We start from the raw sequence: 27,600 nt of genomic DNA, 5'->3' as shown, positions 1-27,600 counted from the left end.
CTTGTATCCAATATATTTACATTTTGTTATGCAAGAAATTCTAGACATTTCATCACCTGAAGAGTCTTAACAAAGCACGGGTGCTGTTGACACAAAATGAACCAGACTGCAACTGAAATCAATACCAAACCATCCCCTTCACTATGTCTTTCAAAGGCAATCCCTTTCCTTTTGAAAGTTGGCACATATCACAAGAACTAAACTTTATGAAATTAATAAGGCCCCAATCCTGCAAAACTTTGAACTGTGTTGTAACAATTAAGAAGGATGAGTAATAAAAAGTCTAGTTATAAAAATATGGACTGAGACTAACTCATTTGTCCTGATCCAGTAAAGGAGAGTATATACAGAAAATGCATTCGACACCCACAGCTGATATGGATATGCCTCTACATGCACATTTTGATCAGCACTGTAATTCCATCTTGGATTGGCAGTATATTGGCAGTACAGGCTAGAATTAGAGTTGGTTCAGAGCTATTCTATGTAACAGTTCTAAAGGCTGATTCAGAGTCAGGCATTTATTTGCACGTTTAATAGTTCAGATGACTGGTGCACTCATATGACTAGTGCAAGACATGAATAAGGAATTCTCATAATACCGTCAAAGCAACTTTATTGAACAGGCAAGTCGGAAAGCTTACTTCCCTGTTTATCATAGCTGCTGCCATAGTATCATGTGCATTCTCTCCTCACATATTACACTGCTCACACAAGTATACTATTTACCAAGATCTATTAAACATTCATCTAAAGTGGCTGCTAGAGTGATATGAATTCAGAATACTGAATGCTGAAAAGCACACTTATTTGAGGGATTGTGTTAAAAAATACCATTGTTGTGGAAAATTCACCTATTATTGTAGCATATCAGAACCCAGTGGGACTGATACATAATTGTGGCTCTTTATAACTGTAGATAATTGCATTTTCAAAAGATGAGATGTCAATGTTATTGTTTATAATTATGGGAGTAAAATTAATTTCATGACTTCTTTTAGCATCATCTCATGACCACTGGCAAGAACAGTCTGTGGGTTCTTGAATAGTGTAGCTGACCCAGGTGGAGTTGCTACTACAATACAGTTGCACATTTCGTCTATGTAGTCCAAGTTCTCTACAGCATTTGCAGAATCTTGCATATGTATTGATGTTATAATTATATATACTGGCTGAAGGGCACTTTCCATCACAAGACACAATGTTTACCTGAAATACATACAAAAATAATGATGAATACCTTATTTCTAGTAAGCAGTACTTACTAAACTTTCATGGTAATAAGCTACAAAGGGTATTTAGGAACGAATGGTTCTTTACTTACTGGGGTATTACTTCGGCAGTCATTCTTGCGTATTGTCATCCTAACAGTGACCTTTTTACAGAATTTTCCATCTTCCTTGCCTGAAAAGAGTGAATTAATTGGAAAACATCAGTTCTCAGTTTTACATATTTTGTAAGCAGAAAAGTCCCTGTAACTGCACACCCTGTAACCACCAGTGTACCCAGTGAACAGCATATCTCAGTAGTCTCCTTGGTCCTACTCCTAACCACACCAGATAAAATCAAGAAACAATTTAGAAAATCGACAGAACCTATACACCATATCAGAAGTTGGAATTGTTTTGTGTAATGGTTAAGAGCAGCAGGAGTCTAATCTGGAGAACCAGGTTTGATTCCCCACTCCTCCGCTTGAAGCCAGTTGGGTGACTTTGGGTCAGTCACAACTCTCTCAGAGCTCTCACGGCCCCACCAATGGGGCTAACCTTTTAGAGTTACATACTTCTAAGTCCATTAACATTAAAAGGGTGTAACTCCACTTAGAGTGTTCCTGTTAATTCTGCTTAGCTCTATACAATTAAGCTGATGTACTTATGTGTTGTAGTTCTACTTGGTAGAGCAACTTTTATAGTACAAAACCAGTAAGAATTACTTCATTCAGTTATTATCTTGCTCTTCATTCAGGAAGCTGAGCAGCATTATCTAGGTTTCTACCTGAATTTTATCATCACAGCATTATGAATTGATTAAGCGAGAGTGACCTATCCAAGGTTACAAAGTCAGTAGCATAGATGAGCAGAAACTCCTTATTCCTATTGCAAACCACTTTTAACTACTGCTGTACCACACTCAACTGGCTCCTGTACTATGGTTACTCCTATTTCTCAAGGTAATCCATCTAAAGTCAATGAAAAAATTTTATTATTATTTACCAACAAGCTTTTTACCCACCTTTCTGCCCTCACAGGGCCACCAAGGCAGCTAACAAATTGAAACATATGAACTGAAATTTTTAAGTATGAACAATTTGAGGACTGTGGCCAGGGTTGCCAGTTCCAGGTTGGGAAATTCCTGGAGATTTGGGGAGTGGGCCCTGGAGAAAGCAGGGTTTGAGGACAGGAGGGACCTTAGCAGGGTATAGAATCATCACAGAAGGGAGGGGGCAATTGTGTAGGAACAATCCACACAATCCTTATCACCCATCTAGTTCATCATTCACATTCATTCCCATGCGATGTGAAATCACACCATGTGGCAGCGCCTACTTGTACAAATTTCAGTGTTTCTAACTCTTCATGTATATTCAACCTCCGCATTATGATTTTTAGTAATATTTTATAAGGAAAGAGAATCTTTAGATACGCATTCAGCCTGTACCAATGAGTGCAGTAACATACACATATGCCATATTATCTGCAAGAATTGTTATTTGATCAGCAAGCTTTAAAAGCAAAGCAGTTAGTTTCTATGTTCTACATCATTATGGAAATTACTGAAATGAATCAATGAATTAAACATGCAGCAAACTGAACTCTATCCAAATGCATTCTACTTCACAGTACATTGTTGGCTAACAACAATGCACTGCCCATACAGTGCAAAATGAAAAGATATGTGAGTAAATCTGAACAGTGATCACTTAACAGTAGCTTCTTTCAATTAGATTTTGTGGCCTGAGGATGTGATGCTCCAACAAGGGAGTACATTGTTGGAAATCAACAATGATTCTCATTGGTTTGTTCCTATCGATTTTCAAAAAAATGTACCTGTGTTACAGTTAGCACTAGGTGTAGGACTGATTGGGCTAACAAGGAATGGGAACAACAGAGACATTCCAGAACCTAGTAAGAACATTACACATTGAACACATTATATAAGATAAAAGGTATCCCAAAATAAGTATCTCTCTTTCACTGCTCAGTTTCTAATCTACCCACAAGGGGCCCAGTAATCTGCGATCTTCTGCTACAACATTCTATTGTTCAACTATGCAAAAAAAAAATATCCCCTAGTGCATACGATCTTCAGCTACACAATCTTCTAGGCATAACATACACTATTGCACTAAAAGTGTAAAAGTATTTGTAACCAAAAAGAACTACTTACAAGAAAAGAGTAAGATAACACAACAGGTGACAGAGTAGTGGGAGGCCCTGTTATACAAACCCCATATTCTCCAGGATACACCAAAACAGAACTCCAGTTCTTAATCATTAACCCACTACTGGCCATCAAGTATAACACATTACTAAACGCCCCAAGCCACAAATAAACATTTGGATATAAAAACAGCACTTTACGTGTATATTTACAATACAAGCAGGGGATCTGCAAAACTCCTGACGGGGAATCCCATTATTTTGCTCCCCTCAAATTTACGGGGTGGCATACTAGCTGGTCAGTCCACCCACCTGCAGCATTGTGGCCTTCATCTACCTGCATCATGCAGCATTGGTGGCTCCAACTCCTCCCTTCCCCTGCCTGCCTGCAGCACCTCCACATGACTGACTGATGCGATGGCAGGGGACACAGATGCTTATCCTCCCCACCCACCTGTTCTGTTGCCACCTCTGCCTGCCTGGCTCAGATGGTGGTGTTCATGGGGACTTCAGCTCCTCCCACCTGTAGTGGCGCTGTCACGTACCTGATCCATGAAGTGGTAAGGAGCAGCAAGGAAGTTAGCCCTCAGAATGGCTGCACCAGACAGCTATCAGAAGCACCCAGCTCCAGTGGGGAAGGGACAAAGGTGAGAGAGGAAGGCCATTACACCCATTTTGAGCCTCTGATGAGGGATTATTGACCTCACAAGAGAAGGAGCGAATGATGGCCATTTGTTCTGACATGGTAATTTATTAAAAATTTAAATGCATTTTTTTTAATTTGGAGGGATTTTGGTGCAAACCTGGGGGCTGACCCGGGTTTGTACAAACATCCCACTACTCTGTATCAGACCCCACTGTGGGGATTCAATGATCCACACACCAAGGTTCCAGGTAAGAACTAGATATATGATAGACATACAACAACACAATCCTGAACTGAATTACACCATTCTGAAGTCATGGACTTCAATGGAGTTAGAAGAGTGTAACTCTGTCTAGGATTGTACGGTTAACTGGAGGTCATAGTCATACATTCAGTGAGACCCTTATGCCTGCGGGCCATGAGCAAATTCCTGAATGTTTGGTTTCATTCCTACTTGCTGTGTGCTACTTTTTAAGGGCTTTGACAAGGGACCTGTGATTTTATCCTCATGTTCTAGTTATCAGTATAAAACGATACTCTTCCACAGGCTTTCATAAGCTATTGCAAGTGGGAGAAAAGGACTACTAAAAATCTTGAATGTCCCTTATTTGTCCCCAACAGCTATGAATTGCTAGATTGACCTTTTCCTGGGGAAGTGTATGGTCTACACTGAAAAACTAAAACATTTAGATCAGGGATTCTTTTTTTAAAAAAAATTATATTTTATTCAACATTTTCAATAATTTTTTTAAAACAAGAACCAATTAACAACATAGTATATTACATACAACAATCAGAAAAGTACACCTCCTGTTACATGGTTCAATACTCAATATTCAGTTATTTGAGTGGCTGTTGTGTAACAAAAATATATAGGAAAAGCTCTGCTAAACAAAATTTTTCCAGGTTTGGTTACTGCTTAGTAGTGATCCTATTAATGTGCCAACTGGTATCATAAATATGCTAGGGAATAGTAGAGGTCATGTTTCCTGCTTGCATTTGTCATATTTTCATCTTTTGTTAAGTAATCTAGAATTGGGGACCATTGCTCCAGAAGGTGGGATTAGATCAGGGATTCTTAAAGTGCTGTTTAGACTCAAGGAAAAAGCTGGTCTCCTCTAAGAAACTAATGTGATGCCCTTTTTTGCCTTTACAATTTATTTTCTGTATTTTACATTTTAAAGTTGTTAATTAATAATTAAATGTTAGTAGTAACAAAGAGATCTATAAGTGGAATGGTATGCCTCAATCTCCTGCTGCAGCCACTGAGCCCCCCACTCAGTTCTGTTCCTGGGGATTAGGGGGCCGTCATAAACAGCATAGGAGGCAAACAGGATCTACTATGGGTGGATGGAATTGATGAAAATCACCACTTCCTCTTCCATCAGAAGAACAGCCCTTCAGAATGTCAGTTCCATTTTAATCAGTTGGTAAACATATGTTATATTTCAGAAGGCAACAAATGCCCAGATTTCTGTCAAATGTACATGAGTATCATCAATGTATCAAAGTTTCAGTAATCACTTACATGTTTTGCAGCATCCATCTAGGAATGGTACAATATATCCTCCAACCTGAATAAGGAAAAAAATCAGATCCACTATAAAGTAATTATTTAATATTTAATTTACAGCCCCTAGTTCTAAAAAAGACGAACTATGAGAAACCTAGTCTGTTAAGGGAGCTAAACAGTAATCAAAATTAGAATTTATACTGCAACAATACTGGTTTGTTTTAAATTAAACAAAAGCTGAACAAAAAAATGGGAGAAATAAAAGTTTGCCTGCATAAAGCCTTCTGAACTAAAAGGAAGTCATATATTGTATTCATTTATTATTTGTTTACTTCATTTATACACCACCTTTCTCCCCAATGGGAACCCACAGTAGCTTACAAAATTCTCCTCTCTTCCATTTTCTCCTTTTAACTCTTTTATTCTTTGCTTTTCATTGCTTGCAACTAGTCTTGTGAAGCACAAGATCCCAAAGGATTCTACCCATAATCTCCAGATTAGTGGCTGATCATGTTTTCCATATATTACAAATAAACAAACAGCCATGGTGCTCAATCCAGAGGTTATTTAGGTCTGAATGTACTGTGTGGACTATTGCCATTATATTGGGAATACCTCCTCCCTGCTGCTGGCCAGTGACAGCCAGGAATATGGTATAGCATATTAGAAACCATATGATGGTGATGAGCTACATGGTAAATATTTATAGGTATTAAAACCAGGATAATAATTCATTACATAGAAGCTGTTCTCAACAGTATCCCATTGCTCAATGCATGCATAAGATGCAATTTGGCCCTTAACTCTGTGGTGTTTCTTACGGACATAGCTGAAAATCCTGAGGAAGCAAATTGAAACTCTCTGAAATCATATAAAAAACTGATAAAGTACTGACCTTCACACACTCTGTTTCATTAAAGGGGGGACAGCTGATGGAAGATGTAATAAGTACAGGTCCAACTGGTGTGTTTGTGCAGTCATATCTAACACAGTTCGAAACCCAGCTTGTACCAGGCTGTTCAAACATTTAAAAATAATCAGAAAGTTTGATCATCAGTTTGACAATGTGTTTTGGAACTTTCTTATGAAAGCACTGCAAAGAATGAACTGTGGGACTGAGTTTTTGAACTGGATGCAAAATATTTACACAAACCATCCTAGTTAATAGTTCATTTACAGAGAAAATTGAAATAACAAAAGGAACACAAGAGGGGTGCCCAATATCACCATTACTGTTTATTATTCCTTTGGAAATTCTAGTGGTGAGAATCAGGCAAGACAGTAGAATTGATAGACTAAAAGAGAGGAAAGAGATATATAAAATGGCCCTTTTGGCTGTTGACACAACGTGCAAGCCGGGGGCTGCACTTTGCCTCCTTGGAAGGAGGAGGAGGCAGCACTGTTTTCCCGGGGTGGAGCCTTTAGCCTGTTCAGCAGCTCCATCTTACCCTGGCCACAGTTGCTGAAAACGCTCAGGGAAGCAGGTTGCGTACCTGTTCCAGTGAGCATTGGAGTGGTGGCGAATCCGGTGGCAGTGGTTTCGGGGGTGGATTGGCGGCAGTGTAGCTGGCTGCGCAGCCCATTGCAGCGGCGTTCGCCTCACCAGAGTAGCTACACCCAGGGAGAGGCAACAGGGCAGGCAGCGGAGGCAGCAGCCATGCGCAATCGGCCGCGCCACACTGCTGCCACCCTCTGCAGGCCTGCTTTTGAGAGGATGCACAGGCTGAGACGGCTAGCTTTTGGCGGGCTAGGGCAGTGTTGCCTGAGAATGCCTTCTAAGAGGGCCTGGGCCTGTGGTGGCCTTTCACCTGGGTTGGTGTTGGGGCCCGTGTGAGAGCGCATCTGTTAACTGGGCTTTGCGTCTCAATGGGGCTTGGGTGATGGAGGGCCTTTTGGGAGGCCTGAGTTTTGGCCTGCTTGGGGAAGTCTGTTGGCATCTGGGGGGGGGTAGCAGTTTGATACCCCCATCATTCTATCAGCTCAGGGCCCTTAACCCCTCTTTTATTACCCCCCCCTCTTTTTCCTCCCTAGTTGGTGGGAGCAGCCTGTTGGGGGCACTAAGACTGGGTTGCCATAGTGTGCAGCACGGCCTGGCTTAGCCTTGAATTTGCAAGGGGCTTCAGCGGCGGCCATCTTAGGAGGGCTTTTGCAGTGGCAGCCATCTTAGCTCAGGTGGCCATTTTGTGGTTGCTCCCAATGGCCAGCTTGGCTGTGTGAGAGGTTTTTTAGGCTGATAGTTATTACTGTGCAGTTGTAATATCATTCTGCATGTGATCTTTTTCAATTAGTATTGAAGTGACATTTATAGCTACCTACAGTGTAGGAGTTGCTATTTTGGATAGCTCTGTAGCCTGATTTAATATGCCACCTAAGAAACAGCCTGCTAAACGGCCGCTACCCAAGAGGCCTCCCCCGGAGCGGTCTTCATCGGAGGAGATGTGGTTTCTAGTCAACTGGAAATTCTGTGCCGTTTGGCAGCTTTAGAGTGAGCAAAAGGGGTTCCAGGACCTGCTGCCCGGGGAGGGAGGAGGAAGCGGTTGAGCAGAATGGCATCTAGGGGTGCTGTCAATAGGGAAATACTAATGAGGCTTTCTGCTCTGGAAGGTGTAGTGGGAGCTGCAGCGGGTGAAAGCAGTTGGTACCGAGATGTCTTCTGCCCAAGGAGCTGAGGTTCCAGTGGTGGACCTGGAGCAGGAAGTCATCGGAGTCAGCACCAGTGGCGGTGGCGGTTGACCTGGTAGAATTCATTCCACTGCAAATTCTTTTGTTTTGATATACAAGCTAAACTCAGCACTATACTTAGAAACTAGAAAAAGTACATGTATCAATTTACCTTAAAAAGTGAAACTGTTCCATTGCTAAAAGTGTGAACACAAGAAATATTTTTGCATTGTCCACAGCAGGTTGTTAAATCTTTTGGGGGTTCATATATCTGGTTCTGCAAAATAAATCAAGAATTTCATTCTAACAATAGGTTAAATCAAGAGTTAGAATAACAACACCATTGCTTGGAACCCACACTAAACTTCCACCAGTGGAAGGGATTTCCATCAGCAGAATGGGAGCTCCTTGCCTCCCCCCTCCCCCGCCACTGCAGCACAAAATGATTGCCAAGATGCTTTTCCTGGAGAACAGGAGGTCCACAGGAACAGCATGGAGGAGGATGAAGTCTACAGCAGGAAAGGGGAATGGCAAAAATCACTTGCCTTCCATTAGCAGAAATTTTCCATAGGATTTATGACTTCATTTAAATCACGATATCATGTAGGATCACAGAGAATCTTATAAAATGTCAAGTAATACTGTTATGCTAAATGCATTATTGTATGACTTGTATAGTGTACTAATACTGGCTATAGTAGTATATAGTGTTCTATGCCTACTCTGCTCCAAAATGTAGGCTGCTCCATTATATGGAAACTAGAGATGCAAGCCCCAGTGAGAGCAGGGGATCCTTTGCCCCCAGCTGGTATTTCCCACCACCTTTTGGAGTGGGAACCCTAATGAGAACATCATGCTAGTGCTGCTAGATCAAAGCTTGTAGAGGTATAGCATATTTAGAGGGACAATGTATTTACAAATATGAGTAAAGAAGGCCTCTTAGTTTATATGTACACAGAGAATCATAGCATTGGAAGGGATCTCCAGGGTCATCTAGTCCAATCCCCTGCACGATGCAGGAAATTCACAACTATCTCCCTCAGTGAAGGTATAGTACCCTACATAATCAACTGACGTAAGGAAACAGAAGTCATACCAAAATATTAATTAAACATAGTGGACAAGGTTGATTTCCACTGAGAACATAATTTCATCTAGTTTCAACCAATTATTATAAGAAATGAACAAGGCTATAAGCGTTTCTGTTTAAAACACTGCTTCATACATTCCTAGAACTTCTGTTATCCATTCCAACAGTTATCTGAACAGAAAAGTATATATTAATCTTATACTAAACAGTATTTTTGCAAAAAGATCATCATAGTATTATTATTCGTAAGTTAAAGTTAACTCCATTTTTTAAATCCTGTCCTCTTATTAGAACACACATAGAGACTGTGGTTGATGGAAAAGCAATTCCATTCCTATAGTTATGTAAACAGTTTCCTATATTGATAAGGAAAGAATCTGCTGTTTGTAGGATCGTCTAAAGTAGAATTAAAAATTCATAGTTAATTCTGAACTTCTTACAGATTTGCACCTTGCTGCACAATCTACAGAGGCAGTATTTATCCGAAAGTATTTGGTAACAGGATCAATGACATTTGTGCAGTAGGAAGTATAACAAACACCATCAGGTGTGTGTTCAACAATGGACTGTCCTGGAAGCAGAACGCCTCTCTCGTGGTTCAGGCACACTTTGTCTCTCACTGCAACAAACATCCAAAAACAAACAAAAATACATTGGGTAAAATTATTTTAGCTATTTAAAACTGATGACAACTGTTGCTTCAGAAAAAAGACAATGAAATGGGTCTTAACATAATACTTTTAAATCTTCACAAGAACCAGGAGGAACAAAAGTAATATCAATTCCTTTTTTGTTGGATCACATTAGCTTCCTTATATAACAAGTTCAAACCAGTAATATCCACAGGCACTGCCAGTAAAAAATTTTTTTTAAAAGATTTGCTTAAAAACTTTTGAGAACAGTGGATGAATTAATTGGAGGAAATGATATATGTTCTCTAAAATGGCTGAAATAACATGGCCTGGATTCCTATAGGATGCCAGATAGATTTGAACAACATATAGACATTATGCTGGCATTTGTTCTTTTAGGCCATCTGCAAACCTTGTCTAAAGGGCTTAAGGGATGTAGCATCAGCATGTGAAACCTTTCTGGCTTAACTGGGTATCTTTGATATGTCACACTTAACATTCAGTTTCTGAGTGGAAAGGGGACTGAAACAAATAAATGAACTGAATACCTTGAGAACACTTGTCTACTTACAACATTTGTACTTAGTGCAGTGACAAACATTTTCCGTGCTGTTCTGGAATTGCTCATCTATGATCAGTTTCTCTCCCTGTCCACAGAGGGAAAACAATGCCAATTTATTTAACTGAAAGGAAGACAACTGTGAATGTACAAGTCCCCCTTAATCTTATACACAAAAAGTTTTCATTACTGAAAACTGTATCTTGTATGCTAATTTAAGATGACTCCTCCTTTTTCATGGCATACCTGAAAAAATACTGTATTTTCTCAAATGCAAGACATCACAAATACTGTACTTCATTATTAGTTTGGTTTTCCTTCACCGAGTGCTAAGAAGCATAGCTTGTAACAACACAACTATTACACTTACAATTTTTAGTTTTATTGCTTAATTACACAATCTATATGCTAAAAACTAAGAAACTTCTGCTGATGTGTCAGACAAAACAATTAAGTTTGTATCAGTGACAGAAGTTTGGATATATGAAATGGAAAGCATCAAAACATCTTGTTGCTTTTGCGCCCTCCCCACCTTCATTTTCCTTCTTGGATTAGGATCTGGGAGACCCAAGTTCAAATCATCACTCTGTCATAGAAGCTTGCACTGGGCATTCCCTCATTAACCTATCTCACAGAGTTGTTGTACGGATAGAGTGGACAATATTTAAGTCCACATAGGAAAGAAAAGTAGCTACAAATAAATTTAAGTAAAAATGCACATTTACTAGCTTGTTGCAAGCACAAAGCAAGCCCTCTATCGCTTTCTCCCTTCCTTCCTTTTTTCTTCATAACAGGAAATCTCAGGATCTGCCTCACCAACAAATGCCCCTGAGTTTGAGTTGAGGAGGGTTGCCCTAAAAATTTAGCATTCTGGGATAAAGAAGACGTTTGAAATTCTAAACAGACCCACTCTCCCTTATCTCTCCTTTGGTGGCAATGTTGGAGAGAGGGGGCTGGGCTGGTGAGAATAATCCCAGGTGTGCAAGGGAAGTGATCAAAGATTGGTTATCTTAAAAACCCAGTAGATGCATCATCCTTGGGCCCTTTTCTCAGTCCTTTTTGGCTTGGTTCATTTTTCACATGAGTAGCTTTACTCCCAGATTCCCCTCTGCTCCAGACTCCTTTATCAATAAAATATGTACAACATAGGTAGGGCAGGGTGCCAGGACTCAGTGTGACCCATTGCTCACATACCACTCCACAACCGTGGCTGTAAATCTCCCCCTGCTCACCTTCCTCAAGGATAGAACTTGGTGGTCATGGCAGTGCAGGAGTGGGAGGTGGGCACTGATCTTATTTTCCAGGAACTGGTAGAAGTGCACAACCGAATGAGAGGGGGGGGGATGCATTTGTGCTAGAAATCAGAGCCTACACTGTTGTTGCAACAAACAGAAGGCAGCAATTAGTTTTCCTCTGCCATGAATAAATGCTATGCAATGGTATTTCATAGCATTCATGTGGGTAGGGGAGGGTGACGGCCACAGCACACTTTGATCTCATCAAATCCCACAAGTTAAGCAGGATGGGAGACCAAGGGCAACAGTGCAGAGGAAGGCAGTGGCGAACCTCCTCTGTTTCTTACTTGCCTTAAAAGCCCCTTGCTGGGGTCGCCATAAGTATGTGCTTACATAGTGTAGGAAGGGCAGCAACTTTAAAAAAGTGTATTATGCAGTTGTGCTATTAGAAAGCAACACCAAAGCAATGCAAAGAAGAGAGTAACTGTAAGCTTGTGCTCTGAGGCAGCCGTTCCTTCACCACTTAACACTACTGAACAATGGCACTCCCAACCAATTTCCCCTTCCCGTTGCAGACTACGTCTGCACAAGGTGTACAAGAAAGTGTTTCAAGGCTGGCAATTTTTTCCTGATGAGTTTTTTGTTCCTATTCTCATAGACTGTGGCAGACTGATTGGTGGATTGCCTGCTGCTGTGAGTGACTATAATGGAAGGTAAGGTAAGGCTCCCTTGTGCTTAGCCATTTGGGAAGGGGTATGATAGGGTACATGAATGGAACACATCACACAACAAAACTATGGAGCAAGCATGCATTCTTGTGTATGAACAGTACAGATTGTTCTATTCTACTTCACTGTATTCTCAGAGCTCCAAGCTTTCACTGGTTTAAGATGCTACAGTTTTGTTGGTAAATCAACGAGGACTAATTTTAAAAGAAACTACTCTGAGGGACTGAATCTATTATTTCCAAGCACTGAGGGGAATTTGGTGGAGGGGAATGATGTGTTACTATTAAAAAAAATAGTAAAAGATATTAATGATAGGATAAAATTTCTTTTGCTTGTAGCGCTGGCTGATCCTGTTTATTCCTTTTTCCCCATTATTTGACTTGAAACATGGCATGTTGTTCTTGCTGATGGGTAGTCATCATGTGTGAGGTGCGGAAACTCTGCGCCTGATTCTGCCTAGGGCCATGTCACTGAATTCAGTGGGGTGCATCCTTCCATTCCACAGAGCAAAGTTTGCTTGGTTGTTCTCCCCTTCAGCTCAAGTCTGGAGATTAACTCCAACTGGGTGCGTCTTTATGCCCTTCTAGTGCTCTGCAATGCAAGTGCATGTGCAGCTGGTCAACCTGAAACTGTAGAGACACTTTCCCTTCTTTGTTAGCCCCCAAGGGACTATGAGCCTTTGAAAATGCCTTTGAAAATGTGGAAGCGGGAAGCTGACATCATACTGCTCGTTGGATTCACGAAGAAAAAGTGTGACAGCTTCAAGACTGAATGGTTGATGGAGTTTTCCATTGAAACAGTGATGCCACATTTGAAAGGACATAAGAAGGATCAACTAAAAAGAAATCTTTGAATATTGTGAAACTGATGATATGGTGGTCTGAAATATATGTCTCAAAGCAGAAGTTTTTGGGGATTGAAGCACCAGAAAGAAATGGGGTGAGTGGAAAGTGAATTACCTGAAGCACTACACAAATCACAAATAATACTTTGATGCAGTAACAAAACTTCAGAACCAGAGCCATGGATCTCTACTAAATTTCTTACAAGAAATGTCTGGAGATAGGAACACCAGAACTGAATATGCAAACTGAGAGAGGTCAAATCCAGAAGAGGTTAAGATTTTAAGTGAAAATGTGCTGTTTGCAGTTAAGTTGAATGTATCCATGTTGTTTGTGCAGGAAATTCATGACCATGTGGCAAAATTTCTTAATATTCCTGCTAGCTAGAGAAGTAAAAACTATGCCTTCGAATTCATTGAATGCATTAGTTGTGTTGTGAAAAGTGAAAATGTAGAAAAAATCCGGGAATCGCCTTTCCTTACCCTCATAATTGATTAAAGCACCGACATCACTGTATCAAAGATGCTTATCATGTACATCAAATTCAGAAGAAGTGGAGGTGGTCATCATAAAACCACTTTTGCTGGCATTGTAAAATTGGCTGCTTGCAATAGTGCTGCAATAATTGATTCTATAAGGAAGTTTTATAATGAAAATCATTTGGACATGAATCGCATGGTTATGTTTACTTTGGATGGTGCCGCCATCATGTTTGGAAAGCAGAACGGTGTCGCTGCAATCCTTCGTGAATCAATTCCTCATCTGTTAGAGCAGCATTGTATAGTTCATCAAGAAGATTTAGGAATAGATAATGTGTGGAAAACAATCCTATTCATTAGGGAGGTTGAAACTCTAATACATACTGTTTATACCCTCTTCAGTAGATCAAGTGCACAAAAAGCCAAACTGGAGGAAATTGCCAATGCAACAGACAGAGATGTTATTTCGTTCAGGCCACTGAACAAGGTATGATACCTCTCTAGACTAGAGGTGGGCACAGTCTGGAAAACGGACCAAAATTTTGCATGGACTGGCCTGGTTCGTGGTTCACAAACACACAGTTCATGGGACGCACCTTTTTCATGAATGTTGGTCCGTTTAGGCCAGTACGTCGGTCTGTGAGTCCAGACATCCTGGTGCTGATCTATGAATTTCCTAAGCAATGGAGAGGATATCTGGAGACCTTTTGCAGACCTTAAAAACTTAACAGGCCATTCTGCTCTATGGAGCAAGGAGCAAGAATGAATTCCCTAGGCAACTGAGGGGTCGATGTTCTGCAACCAATCTTAGCCATCAAAACTTTGAGAGCTCTCATTCTGCAAGGGAGGGGTGGACATTCTGCAGCCAATCTCAGCCCTCAGAACCTTGACAGGCAGCTCTGCTTGCCAACCAGAGAGCTCCCATTCTTCTCTACGTGAGCAAGAAGCAAGAATGAATTTCCTAGGCAACGGCTGGGAAGGTGTCTGTGTGGTGAGTGAGGGGGCTCTTCCCCTACCCTTTCTGTTTGATTTTGCCTCATTGCAACTTTTTGGTGCTGCTAACCAATGCAAGTCAATTGGCACTTGCAACTCCAGTATCTACTGGAAGTTTCCTGGGGGTGGTGGCCGCCTTGGGGGTCTGTAACTCGGATGTCTGAAATGCAATCTTGACCAAACTTAGAGGGTGGCTGGAGGAAAAGCTGGAGCAATGAAAATCTTCCAGGACATACTAACATTTACATGACAACAGGAACAATTCAGTGAAAAAAATCTTCTCCTAAATGTTTGTGGAACTTTTCAAGCCTCACGTGCTGATTGTATTTGTGAGAGAGGCTTTAGCTTGATGAATGTAATTAAAACTAAGAGTAGAAATCGGCTAGATACAGATCTCCTGGAGAACTTAATAAGAATTAAACAGCACATGTCTAATGGGAATAGTATTAATATTGACAGTGTTTTCAAGTTCTGGAAAACAGAGAAAGGAAGAAGAGAGAAGTTAAATTAAAAACAGTCCCTGTAATGAAATGTGACTTGATTCTGTTTCCAGGTATAATCTATAAAGCGTTCTTAAAATACAGACTAAAAAATTAATTCTCAGATTTTTATAAGGTTGTGGTTATAAGCATCTAAAAAACTGATTTATGTGACAGTCAAATGTTTGTTTGTATTTTTATATGCTTGTAGACTGCAATATTTTTTTTAAAAGCGCTCTCAAAACTTTTATGCAGGTCAGCTCACAAAATAAACTTTTATGTAAGTTTCAGCTCATAAATTTTTTTTTTTTGGCTCTCAATAACACTGCACACCTTAGAGGGAACATTCGGAGTGATTATTCTATTAGTGAAGATCTGTGTGGAAAATAAGTCTTTGTTATTAGGTCTGTGACTATATAGGTCTATATAGGTCTTTGAAAACACCAAGCTTAAGAACTATTCTGAAACCCATTTGATCAGTACTCTCTAGTCATCATGCTCACACACTTATACTAATACTTCTGATTAAACAAGAAAGGATCCCTTTTTACCCCAGAACCACACTCACCCGCTTTGTTATGGCAGTATCCATAACAGCATCCTATAATATCAGTATCCTATAATATCAGTTAAACTGAGACAAACACCTTTGGTGGCAGCAAAAACCTTCTGCGAGAGGCAGCAATATATAGGTCACACAAATACAGATGGTGTTAGCAGTGGGGCTCAAATCCCAAAAGGAAAGTGTTCTTGAAGTATAAGCCTGGATAAAGTAAATATCACCTGAAGGTTTGTGTGTGTGTGTGTGTGTCTCCAAAGGCAAGGCTAAAAACAAAAAGGAAATCCTTACACCAATGGTGAACATTTTAATCTTCCAGAAAATTCTGTCACTGATTTAAAGTTACTGTTAAAGTATTCTGACAAAGTAATTGCTTCCAGGCTAGCCCTGATGTGTCCCTCTTCAAAGTCCAAAGCAACCCAGGAAATGATACTGCCTCTTCCCCCTGCCTTTTACACACAGAAACCAAAGCTGTCATATGGGTGATACTGTTGTGGTTGCCTAGCAACCACAACCATGGTCACTGACAGGGCATTCATTTCTTAAAGCAGCATCTATTATTTTGGAGAGTTGTAATAAACCAATATATTTGTTTTTCATATGTCATATTTTTATGCAAGCCTGATATTTTTCCAGATGTGTAGAAGGATGTCTTGTCTGTTTATGGTTCCTGTCTCGGTATTTAAGTATCCATATATTTAGCCATGTTGAGAATTAGATATATTGATATAAAATGAAGCATTTTAGTGAGATTTATTTTCTTACCAGTTTACACTGAGGCCTAGAAATTGTATCACATGCACACTCTAAAATTTAAAAAAGATAAAAGTGAGATAATCAGCATCCAGGAATCTATCTATATATTCTGGCAAATACAATGAAGCATTATGCAAGTTCATTTCTTCACAGTTCAAAAGCTATGTAATAGTCTACACTTTCATACTAAATCTGACTACTTCCCCAAGATTTTGGTCCCTAAAGATCACTTTTTCTCTGTACTAAGTGACCTTAACTAGGGTTCAACAATGTACACTTTATAGCCAAAGAACTTTAAGAGAAGCCCTTTGAGCCTGCTCAAATGTGATTTCTCAGAATCATAGGAACCTCTGGAATAGTCTGAGATGTGGCATAGGCACATCTGCTTCTGGTGTGGCATACGCACATCTGCTTCTGGTGGGAAAGGGAGAATTAGAGGAAATTAGATAGTCCTTGTTGCATTAGATTACTTCTCATGCTTGGGACCCTTTGGATATTAATGCTAAAAAGTTAGAACAGGAACTCAACAGTTAAATGTCATATTTAAGATTATTGGAGATGAAGAAGAGTACTGCCAAGATTACCAGCCAAGAAGAGAATATTTCAAAATCAGATGGTGATCCACACAGGATGAAGTATATTGAGATCATTTAGTATTAGCCTACACTGCCATGTGATTATATACAAAGACATTTTCACACTAGTCTGCAGAATAGGTTGATGACTGATATTTTGTTTGATACATTTTTATCTAACATTACCTTAAATGTGCCAATATAAGTAAATGGAAGTTAAGCAATGTACTTACCACATGTACGATATGGACAGCACTTTTCTGGACTCCACACTTCTACTAAGGACATCCCGAAAACACATTTGAATTCAGGACAACGGTAGGTTTCACAAACTGTGCATTAAAAAAGAAAGAAAAGAAAGAAATTGTTTTAGATGGCCCAGCAAAGGGTGAATTGCTAAAGCTGCTGACTAAGTATGAATGCTAGCAAACATAGAACACCCATTCATCATGTATACTAAGGACAAACTCTTACATCTCAGATTTAACTTCCTTAAATTTTCAATTAATATTTTAATGGCCATAGGTGACAGTGAGTGAATACTACACACTGCTTCAAATGTTAGTAACAACTCTCCAAGCTTTACATATAGATGTTTTAAAAATGTATACTGTAGATCTAAACTAATTCTCATTAATGAGAATATTCTATCATTGTTGGGGGGGGGGGACCCTGCAAAAAAAACCACTAGAGAAACTGTCAAGTTAACTTACCACACTGATAAGAAGGGCAACACTTGTCTGTAGTATTGCCATCCACAGTAAGGACTTCTCCTTCCTGGCACCTTGGAATCTGATCAGAGCAAACACCACATGCTGAGATAGAAAAAGATGCAAACTACTGAATACCAGAAGTGCACTACACATCTTATCAATTTATTAAGCAGATTCTTTATATTTTTTTCCTTAGCATATAAAAATTCTTCCTAATAGTATGGGAGGTAAGGCAGAAACCAAATCACAATTCTTAATTAATTAATTAACATATTTATTCCCCACCAACCCTCTTGGGTCAAGGCATCTTAATTAATCTTAGCTTTATTGTCTTACAGTAAAATCCTAAACTGTGGATTTCACTGTTATTGCCACAATCCACATATGCACATAAAGGGGTTTCTTGTTCTTTTCTATGAAGAGAAATGCTGTCTATTCATATGGGAATTCCTCACTGCTTGTGTAGAGTATTTGGGGAAGAAAATGGGGAAGTCCTGGCACATATGGAGGTCTGCAAATGTACAGGGGCTACTGAATTTAATCAGTAACTCAATTTTCTGATTTCATCACTGATGTTAATCTCAGTGTATGATAAATTCTATATAGATTATTTCTCTTCTGATGTCACAGATCTATCTCCTTGAATTTGCAGGAAAGCTAGAATCTTGGTAATGTACATATAGTACACAGAATTAAGCTAACAAAAACTAAACAAAAATTGAATTAGTCCAGGGCTACCCAGAAAGTGGCATTTGGCATACAATTGCCACTTGTTTCTGTGGCTTTATAACAACTGAGTTAAAGAATATTGGAATTTAATTTCCACATATGCAAACAATCTTGATGATATAAAATGTAAGATACTTGACAAGGAACCACTGTCTAATCATCTTTTCTTATTAACTCTCAGCTCCATTTCTTTGTATGTGTCTTGTATATTCCTTACTGTTAGTGTGGACACCACTACTTTAAACCAATTTTAACTAAAAATCTTAATCATTTTATAATGGTGCCATGGTTGGATCCCAACATACTAAGGCAAACTGTCCCCAAATCTGCAACTGTTAAATACAAAACAGTCTCTGTCCACCGAAATGTACAGAGAGAGCTAACATGGTCTAGAGGGTTGGTCTAGAGCAGTGATGGCGAACCTTTTTGAGCCCGAGTGCCCAAACTGCAACACAAAACCAACTTATTTATTTCAAAGTGCCAACATTGCAATTAAACCTGAACACGGAGGTTTTAGTTAAAAAAAAAACAACGCATACAGTTGTCTGAATTAATTAACAACTCTCTCTCTCACTCACTCAGGAGCCACAAATGAAAGTAAAGCAAGTTAAATCAAAGAAGTTTGCCCTTCTTTACACCAGCAGCCCAGCTTGCAAGCTCTCTCTCTCTCTCTCTCTCTCTCTCTCTCTCTCTCTCTCTCACACACACACACACACACACACACACACACACACACACTCACTCACTCACTCACTCACTCAGGAGCCACGAATGAAAGTAAAGCAAGTTAAATCAAAGCAGTTTGCCCTTCTTTACACCAGCAGCCTGGCTTGCAAGCACTCTCTCTCTCTCTCTCTCTCTCACACACACACACTCACTCACTCACTCAGGAGCCACGAATGAAAGTAAAGCAAGTTAAATCAAAGCAGTCTGCCCTTCTTTACACTAGCAGCCCGGCTTGCAAGTGCTCTCTCTCTCTCTCTCTCTCTCACTCAGGAGCCACAAATTAAAATAAAGCAAGTTAAATCAAAGCAGTTTGCCCTTCTTTACACCAGCAGCCCAGCTTGCAGTCAGTCAGTGTCTCTCTCTCTCTCACTCACTCACTCACTCAGGAGTCTGGAATGAAAGTAAAGCAAGTTAAATCAAAGCAGCTTACTCTTCTTTAGAAAGCCAGCCCCAGCAGCCCGGCTTCTGCCTCCACTTCCTGCTGCTAAAGAGACGGGCAGCAGGGAGGCAGCGTTGAGGGAAAGGAATCACGTGGGCAGGGTCAAAACCCATGTGATCTCTGCTCAGAGCTACCAGAATGCCGTTCCAGGCATTCTCCCTCCAAATGAGCCCTGGACCTAGTGATCCAGTGACCTGGCTCGCCTGCCCACAGAGAGGGCTCTGTGTGCCAACTGTGGCACGCGTGCCATAGTTTCACCATTGCTGGTCTAGAGAGTTGGACTAGGATCTGGGAGGTCTCTCATGAAGCTTGCTGACTTTGGGCAGTCATTGTATCAACCTCATAGGGTTTTGTTAGGGGAAAATGGAGGAGGGAACAGCCCTGACTTGCTTAAAAATGGGGTACGAGGGTAAAAATGTACGAGATAAATACATGATTTGTTCTTCTTCTGGACCATCCAAAGCAGTACATTGCATCATGTGTCCCACCCACCCCCCATCCCCAGTGTGTGATGCATCTGGCAGATGGCCACCTCATCCCACGAGATTTTCTGATGTTGAGGGATTTGGACAATATGCGCACTGCTGTTTTATACTGAATTGTATTGTTGTTTTTAATATTATGCTACCTTATTTTTATCTTCATACTGTCTTTATTGATGTGATCTGCTCTGAGCCTGTTTGTGGGGAAAGCAGAATATACGTATAAATAAATTTAAAATATTGGATCAGATATACCATTCATCTGAGACTGTAGGGCTGCTCTTGTGTCATTGTGGCATATATTGTGGCCAAGCTTCTGTGCTCACATATTAATCTGATGACTGTTAATAAGAACTGATTTTGACATACCACATATATAGGATACACAGCAGGTGCCTTCAACATGAGCAGCAATCAGGGTTTGATCTGGTTGACAGTTTGGAATTTGTTCCATGGACTCACATTTTGCTGGATCACATTCTGAAACACAGAGAATAGTTAATCAGCCTTTAGAGTGAGTACTGATATCCTATTCCCTGTTTCAATGATCCTGGAAATCAGCAGGAAATCAGGAAAACAGGCATAGCATTAGTTCTTTGTATATGCTGAATCAACAGTTCCCACAAATCACATTAGTATAATTTGTGCGATCTTATCTTCTAGTAATGGACTATCAAAACATATCCATTTAAGGTTAGGAATACTGCCAAGAACTTCCTGGACAATATTTGTTCATCTTTTTCTACCTTTTCCCTTTACAACTGCACATGATACAAAATCAAACTAGCTGTAACTCTTAGGACTGGATCCAAACCATAGGATTGGAATGAAAAATGCCCTTCTGTCCATAGAAGTCTTTCAGTTCATGAAAGGAACTCTCCTGTGAATGTAAGGGAGTGTTTAAATTCAATCTTAAATTTTTAAGAGGAAGTTTTCTTAGTTATATTTTGGCTGTGGAAGTCATTCTATTTTCACTGGCCACATAGTACAGGACCCCTTAATTTCAGTTCATATAGTGAGAACATAGACTGCTTGTGCAATTTCATTTATTCATTTAATACCTACCACAAGTATAACTGGGACAGCAAGAATCATCACGGTAATAAGTAGCTAGTTTCTCTAGACTTTTGCATTCCGGAATAAATGTTTCACAGAGGCTTTGATTACAAGCTTTTGAGAAAGGAAAGAGAGAAGCAAAAAAGACAAAAACGTATTTCCAAATGTGGAAAAAATTGAATGCACTTGCTAGGCATCAGTAAACATTCCTAGTATGACACACTAAAAACGTTTTTTCCAAACAGCTGCTTATAGCTACTAATATCAATCATTAGAACGTCTATCAGGAAAACATTAATAATAAAGATGCATTTGTAAGTCCAGTCAGAATATGCATATTCACATGTAGGCAACTTCTGGAGGCTGAATCCAGACAGGACTGTGGTAACAACAGTTGGTAGGTCTCATGATTGGAAAAGAGGGGAATAGGCATAGTCAGATTACAGTCTTCCTTGTCCCCTTAGATTTGCTGCTTTGAAATACACTCTTACATTAATCACTTCACCTGAACGGTTGTACTGGCAACCCGAAGTGCTTTACATTTTCATTTTTTAAAGACAAGAACAGTAGTATATCATTAAAACACCTGAAATACAGTATATAGCTACACATTATTATTCACTTTATTTTTTTAAAATGTCAAAAAATAAGACCTGACCAGGAGTGCCTTCATCCAGTTTTATCTGGTGAGAAGTCGGTGTCACAACAAGCCACAGAACAACAGTCTATAGGTTGCAACCTTATATAAAAACAGAACTGCAGTGCCGTAGCTGTTAAGAATGCATGCCAAGACAATTTCCATTTCAGTTTCAGTTCTGTGGGGTTTCAGAATCATTCCAGTCCATTACTAGTTTGTTCCGGGTTGGCCAGAACCAACTCACCACTGATCCATTTGTGGGTTTTTTTTCCATTTCAGTCTCCTGCACGCATGTTGACCACACGTGCAAATGCATGCTGTTCTTTTCGGAGGGGGGGGGGATTGGGGAAACAAGGCTTTGGGACAGCTGTTTTCACACTTAACCAAAAACAGTATCAATCATTAGTTCCGTCCTCCCAATCTAAATCACTGATCTCCTGAGTTTTTCTATGGCAGCAATAACTTACTACCTTTGCATTCTGCTGTCGACTGTTGGTTTCATGTTTCTTTGTGCCTTGCTCCCACAATGAGGGGCAAAGCTAAATCCATCCTTTTTGTGCTCAACATTCCGCTATTTTCTCTATCGTACCGAAACGATAGAGGAAAACCTCAAGGGGACTCAATACAGTATTTAGATGCTATAAATATAATCTCTATATATACAAAGTGCAAGTGCTCAAAGTGCAAGAATACAATTGAATAAATACATAATATACAACCATTTATAGTATCATTTCACAAAAATCCATTCCACATAAGTGTCCTGTTCTTGAGCCAATGCCCAGTGTTGAACCTATAATGGTAAGTATCACCTAAGTTTGTACAGTCATTCTGTCAGAATGATGTCATTTTGTCTATATCCATTCACAGGCAAACTGTCATTGCAAAAGGTTGTGCCTCTTCCGACGTCATTCCAGCAGAGGAGCAACCAGGCTTAGGACAGCAGAAATTGGCAACGGGTGTGCTAGCTACCAATATCACCTGTTTCGCAAAGCTTCTTCAGCAGCCATAATACATTTGCTCATTCCTTCACTATGTTAATTCACACGCATTGGTCAAAATCCATAAGCCTTTATAGGTTCAACACTGTGTATTGGCTCAGGAACAGGACACTTATGTGGAATGGATTTTTGTGAAATGATACTGTAAATGGTTGTATATTATGTATTTAATCAAATGCATTTTTGCACTTTGAGCACTTGCACTTTGTATATATAGAGGTTATAGTATCTAAATATTGTATTGAATCTACTTGAGGTTTTCCTCTGTTGTTTTGGTACTCTTGTTTGGAGGCTCTCCCCTCTTGTATTCTAATTTTTTCCATCGGCCAAGAGCCCGCAGGCAGAATGATTGGCTGAACCCTCCCCCAACAGACCTTTTACTGTGGAGGCAAGAAGGATTGTTTTTTGAAGGGGGGGACTAGGCACACATTCGACATTTGATTCACAAAAAGAGCGAGCCCTGAAAGACTATGCAAGCAATCTTAAACAAGTCTACTCAGATATAAGTCTCATGTTATTCAATAGTGCTTACTCCCAGGAAAGTGTCTTTCTAATTGCAGCCTATGATTGAAGTCTCCCTTCCAAATGTTTCCAAAGCTGATAGGAGAGGAGGAGTCTCCACTTACAAGGATCTGATTGATTGAAGCGTCCCATCTAAACATTTCCAAAACTGATAGGAGAGGGAGCAGATGGGTAGGGAGGCAGAGAATACCATTTCTCTGCCTCCACCAACAGAATTAATTGATAATGTAAATTCTCTCTCCCCTTGGGATTTGATTGTTCAGGAAAGCAAGCTGCCTGCTTGCTGCTGAAGGTACGAAACAAAACACATACACTTTTTGGATGGGGGGACTCATTACAATGCAGTTTCCCGGAACTGGTTCAGCGTCCCGGAAGCTGCTTTAATGAGCTGAACCAGTGAGTTCTGCCTGTAATTTCTGTTTGTTTTTTCCATTATGCACACCCCTAACAGCTGTGCATACCACTATTGTCAACATTTCTAGGTGAGTATAGCCCCCTTTTCCTTTTCATACCTGTTGTCTGGTCTCCAGAAAGCAAGTTAAGTAGGAAAGCAATTGTGAACCAACATATTTTAGGGCAAGGAGACAATGTTACAACATTCAATTTAAATTTCTAGATCTTGAGTCTGAATAAATATTCAGGAAAATGTGCAAGTAATATCTATTTAAATACTCTTGAACAGAGTGGGAATTTCAGCAAGACTTTAGCAAGCTGATTCAGTCTCCTTGGTCTGTCATACAGATCATCTCAATTGCTTCCAGTACTACCCTTACTCATTCACTCCGTAGTCAAAATGCACCCCTCTTTGTTCTATGCCATCTAATTTCTTCTTTAATGGTCCCCAAATTGTGAAAAAACCAAATGCTGCATTCAAAATTAGGTAAATTAAGTAATTTTAGTTAGCTTTTATATTTCTGAACAATGAAAATATTTTTGGATAAAAGGAATTATGCTGAGCAAGATATAATTCAAAACAATGAAATATCAGACGTCCTAGTAAGTAAATCTCATACATTACATTAAGCATACTTACTACAGACTTTCTGAGGACAGCAAGTCTGATCATCAGGTACAATTAAGGCCACTTCTCCAAAGTGCTTGCATTCAGCATCGTGACTAACTGAACAATTGTACTCCACGGGAGTAATAGTCTCATTGTCAACACATTTGTACATGCAGCATCCACTAAGGGAGGTTTTCCAAGTCTCACCCAGCGCACGGGGCACTCCAGAGATGTCTGTACAAGCTGAATTGTTGGGGAAATATATTAAATATATATAATTTGTCTTTTTAAAGTCTGTGATAGAAAAGGAACAACATCAGTCATAGAGGAAAAATCTGTCCAGATTCAGTATTCATCATAGGAAAGCACTGTTAATCTAGCAACTTTTCTGATTTATACTACATTCTCAGTCTTGATTTTTCTGACATATAACAGTTTCTACAAAACTCATAAATATCTGTGCCCCTATGAAGAAATGTTTTCTCAGAGAAAGCAATGCAAGCAAGCAAGATTGTAGTCAGATCTCTAAATTGCAACACTTCAGAAGCAATATTGCTGTTAAAAGTTTTGCTAGAAGCCAATTATATGCATATGCATATATAAACATACATTTATAAACTTGTGGGAAATATCCCATGTTGGAAAAATCCGAATATTTCTAATATTAATGTATCTGAATATGCTCCCTGGCTGCAGATGCTTAGAAATTACAATAATGATAGTTGGAGAACCCCTGAACAATGTGGACATCACTAACAGATATCCAGAGTTACTATTTGTTGTGTGTATGTGACTAAGAGAGTAATCCTAAACAGGACTACTCAGATCTATTCAATGGGGTTTACTGATTGCTCTTCCTTTGCCTTTCTAACAGATGATCAGCACTGTGTCAAAGATTACAGTTTCATATTTCTGTATGTTGAGAGAAATTCTCGTGCACGGCATTGTTCATAACTCCTGCTGCTACTTCCATAGAGCTTTGGAATAGGCCCTTAATCTTTGGAAATTATTTTTTTATTGAATGATTGATTGATTGATTGATTGGATGTTGTGAATATTTTATAAATTAACCGACTCTAATCCCACATTGGTTTCCACAGGTGTTATATGCAAGATTTTTCCATCATATAACTCCCTACATGTGTGTAAGAACACATCCCCACAGAGAAGTTTGTTCAGGTAGGTAACCGAGTTAGTCTGCAATAGAACATAAGGATCTGAGTTCAGTGGTACCTTAGAGAACAACACAATTTTCAGGGTATAAGCTTTTGAGAGTCAAAGCTCCCTTCTTTAGATACAGGGAGGAGTGATGATCCCTGCCTTTATATCCCAGGCCCAGGAATCACCATTCCTCCTTATATCTGAAGAAGGGAGCTTTGACTCCCGAAAGCTTATACCCTGAAAATTGTGTTGGTCTCTAAGTTGCCACTGGACTCAAATACTACAGAGAAGGTTTTCATTTATGTATATCATGGTCCCCAATCTTTTTGATCCTGTGGGCACCTTTGGAATTCTGACACAAGGTATGGGCATGACCACAAAAATCCTCCTGCAGGAGGTGGAGCCAACCACAAAATGTCAGGGAATTAGGTTATGCATAACTCTAATAGTAACTTGCTAACATTTCAGGCAGAAGCCCTGCTTAACAGGATGCCTTTTAAAATGAACATATTGTATAAAAGTATTTTCTTGCTTACACACAGCTTTCTTTCAACCACACATCAAAGATCCTTGTTTTGTGGCAGCAGCTGCTGCTGAAGCAATATTTTTAAAAATCTGCACAGCTAATTAGAACTCCAATGGCCAATGAAAAGCACTATGGGCAAAAGCCCCACCTATCCCATCCACTTTAAAAAAAGATCCAGAGGAGTTATCTGTGTTAGTCTGTAGTAGCAAAATATAAGAGTCCAGTAGCACCTTTAAGACTAACCAACTTAACTGTAGCATAAGCTTTCGAGAATCAGTTCTCTTCATCAGATGCATGGAGGGCAAGAAAAAACTGGTCAGATAAATAGGTGAAGTGGGGAGGGGAGAGTAGATGCAATCAGTTGATTCTGATAATGAAATCAGTTACTTCTGATAATGAGATAACCATTCATAGTCCCTATTCAATCCAAGCCTGACTGAGTCAAATTTACATATGAATTCCAATTCAGCAGCTTCCCGTGGGATTCTGTTTTTGAAAGGTTTCTGTTGAACTCTAGTGACCTTTAAGTCCTTGATGGAATGTCCTGGTACATTGAGGTGTTCTCCCACTGGTTTCTGGATGTTGCCATTTTTAATGTCAGATTTGTGTCCATTTATTCTTTTGCACAGAGGTTAGCTGGTTGTCCAATGTACAGAGCAGATGGACATTGTTGGCACATGAGGGCATATATCACGTTGGAGGATGAGCAGCTGTAAGAGCCAGAGATAGTGTAGTTGATGCCATTGGGTCCTGTAATTGTATTTCCTGGGTAGATATGAGAGCAGAGCTGGCATCTGGGTCTGTTGCAGGGTCTGGTGCCAGCGTTGGTGACTCTGCTAGCCAATTCATGGTTGTAGGTGAGAAGTCGTTTAAGGTTGGGGGGCTGTCTGTAGGCAAGGAAAGGTGTTCCACCCAGGGCTTGTGAGAGTGAGGCATCATTTTCCAGGATGGGTTGTAGATCACAGATGATATGTTGATGATAAGGTGTTATTTATCTGACCTTATACCAGAAACCCACCAACCAATACTCATATCTACATGCCTCCAGCTACCACCTTAAACATACCACTCAGTCGATTGTCTACAGCCAAGCCTTACATTACAATTGTATCTGCTCCAACGCTCTTGATTGGGACTCCCACTTAAGAGATTTACAACAAGCATTTTTGGGGCTACAGTACCCACCTAATGAAGTGAGGAAACAAATCGACAAGGCCAGACTAGTACCCAGAAACAGCCTGCTCCATGACAAACCTAAAGGAACTAACAGAACACCACTGGTTGTCACCTACATTTCCAAGCTCAAACCCATCCAACGTATCATCAGTGACCTACAACCCATCCTGGAAAATTATGCCTCTCTCACACAAGCCCTGGGGGGAAGACCTCTCCTTGCCTACAGACAGCCCCCCAACCTTAAATGACTTCTCACCTACAACCATGAATTGGCTAGCAGTCACCAACACAGGCACCAGACC

At 39.9% G+C, this 27,600-nt stretch overlaps 1 protein-coding gene across 1 annotated transcript in view; it reads right to left on the bottom strand.

The window, feature by feature from the left end:
* Nucleotides 1-906: 906 nt before the first annotated feature.
* OTOG (otogelin) overlaps nt 907-27,600 on the bottom strand; it is a 220,634-nt gene continuing 193,940 nt past the window's right edge. Inside the window, exons 44-56 of the mRNA XM_054969999.1 lie at nt 24,466-24,678; nt 21,282-21,386; nt 20,586-20,696; nt 17,841-17,942; nt 17,361-17,459; nt 16,562-16,602; nt 10,490-10,569; nt 9,731-9,905; nt 8,373-8,477; nt 6,435-6,554; nt 5,555-5,600; nt 1,325-1,404; nt 907-1,209 (exon numbers count right to left, since the gene is read on the bottom strand). Coding sequence (XP_054825974.1) covers nt 1,009-1,209; nt 1,325-1,404; nt 5,555-5,600; nt 6,435-6,554; nt 8,373-8,477; nt 9,731-9,905; nt 10,490-10,569; nt 16,562-16,602; nt 17,361-17,459; nt 17,841-17,942; nt 20,586-20,696; nt 21,282-21,386; nt 24,466-24,678 — 1,478 coding nt within the window. The 3' untranslated portion in view covers nt 907-1,008. The remainder of the gene's footprint in view (nt 1,210-1,324; nt 1,405-5,554; nt 5,601-6,434; nt 6,555-8,372; nt 8,478-9,730; nt 9,906-10,489; nt 10,570-16,561; nt 16,603-17,360; nt 17,460-17,840; nt 17,943-20,585; nt 20,697-21,281; nt 21,387-24,465; nt 24,679-27,600) is intronic.

This window comes from Eublepharis macularius, chromosome 2, assembly GCF_028583425.1.
Source record: "Eublepharis macularius isolate TG4126 chromosome 2, MPM_Emac_v1.0, whole genome shotgun sequence".
NCBI lineage: Eukaryota > Metazoa > Chordata > Lepidosauria > Squamata > Eublepharidae > Eublepharis > Eublepharis macularius.
Note: the sequence above shows the minus strand (reverse complement) of the source record. Positions and strands in the feature narration are given on the sequence as shown.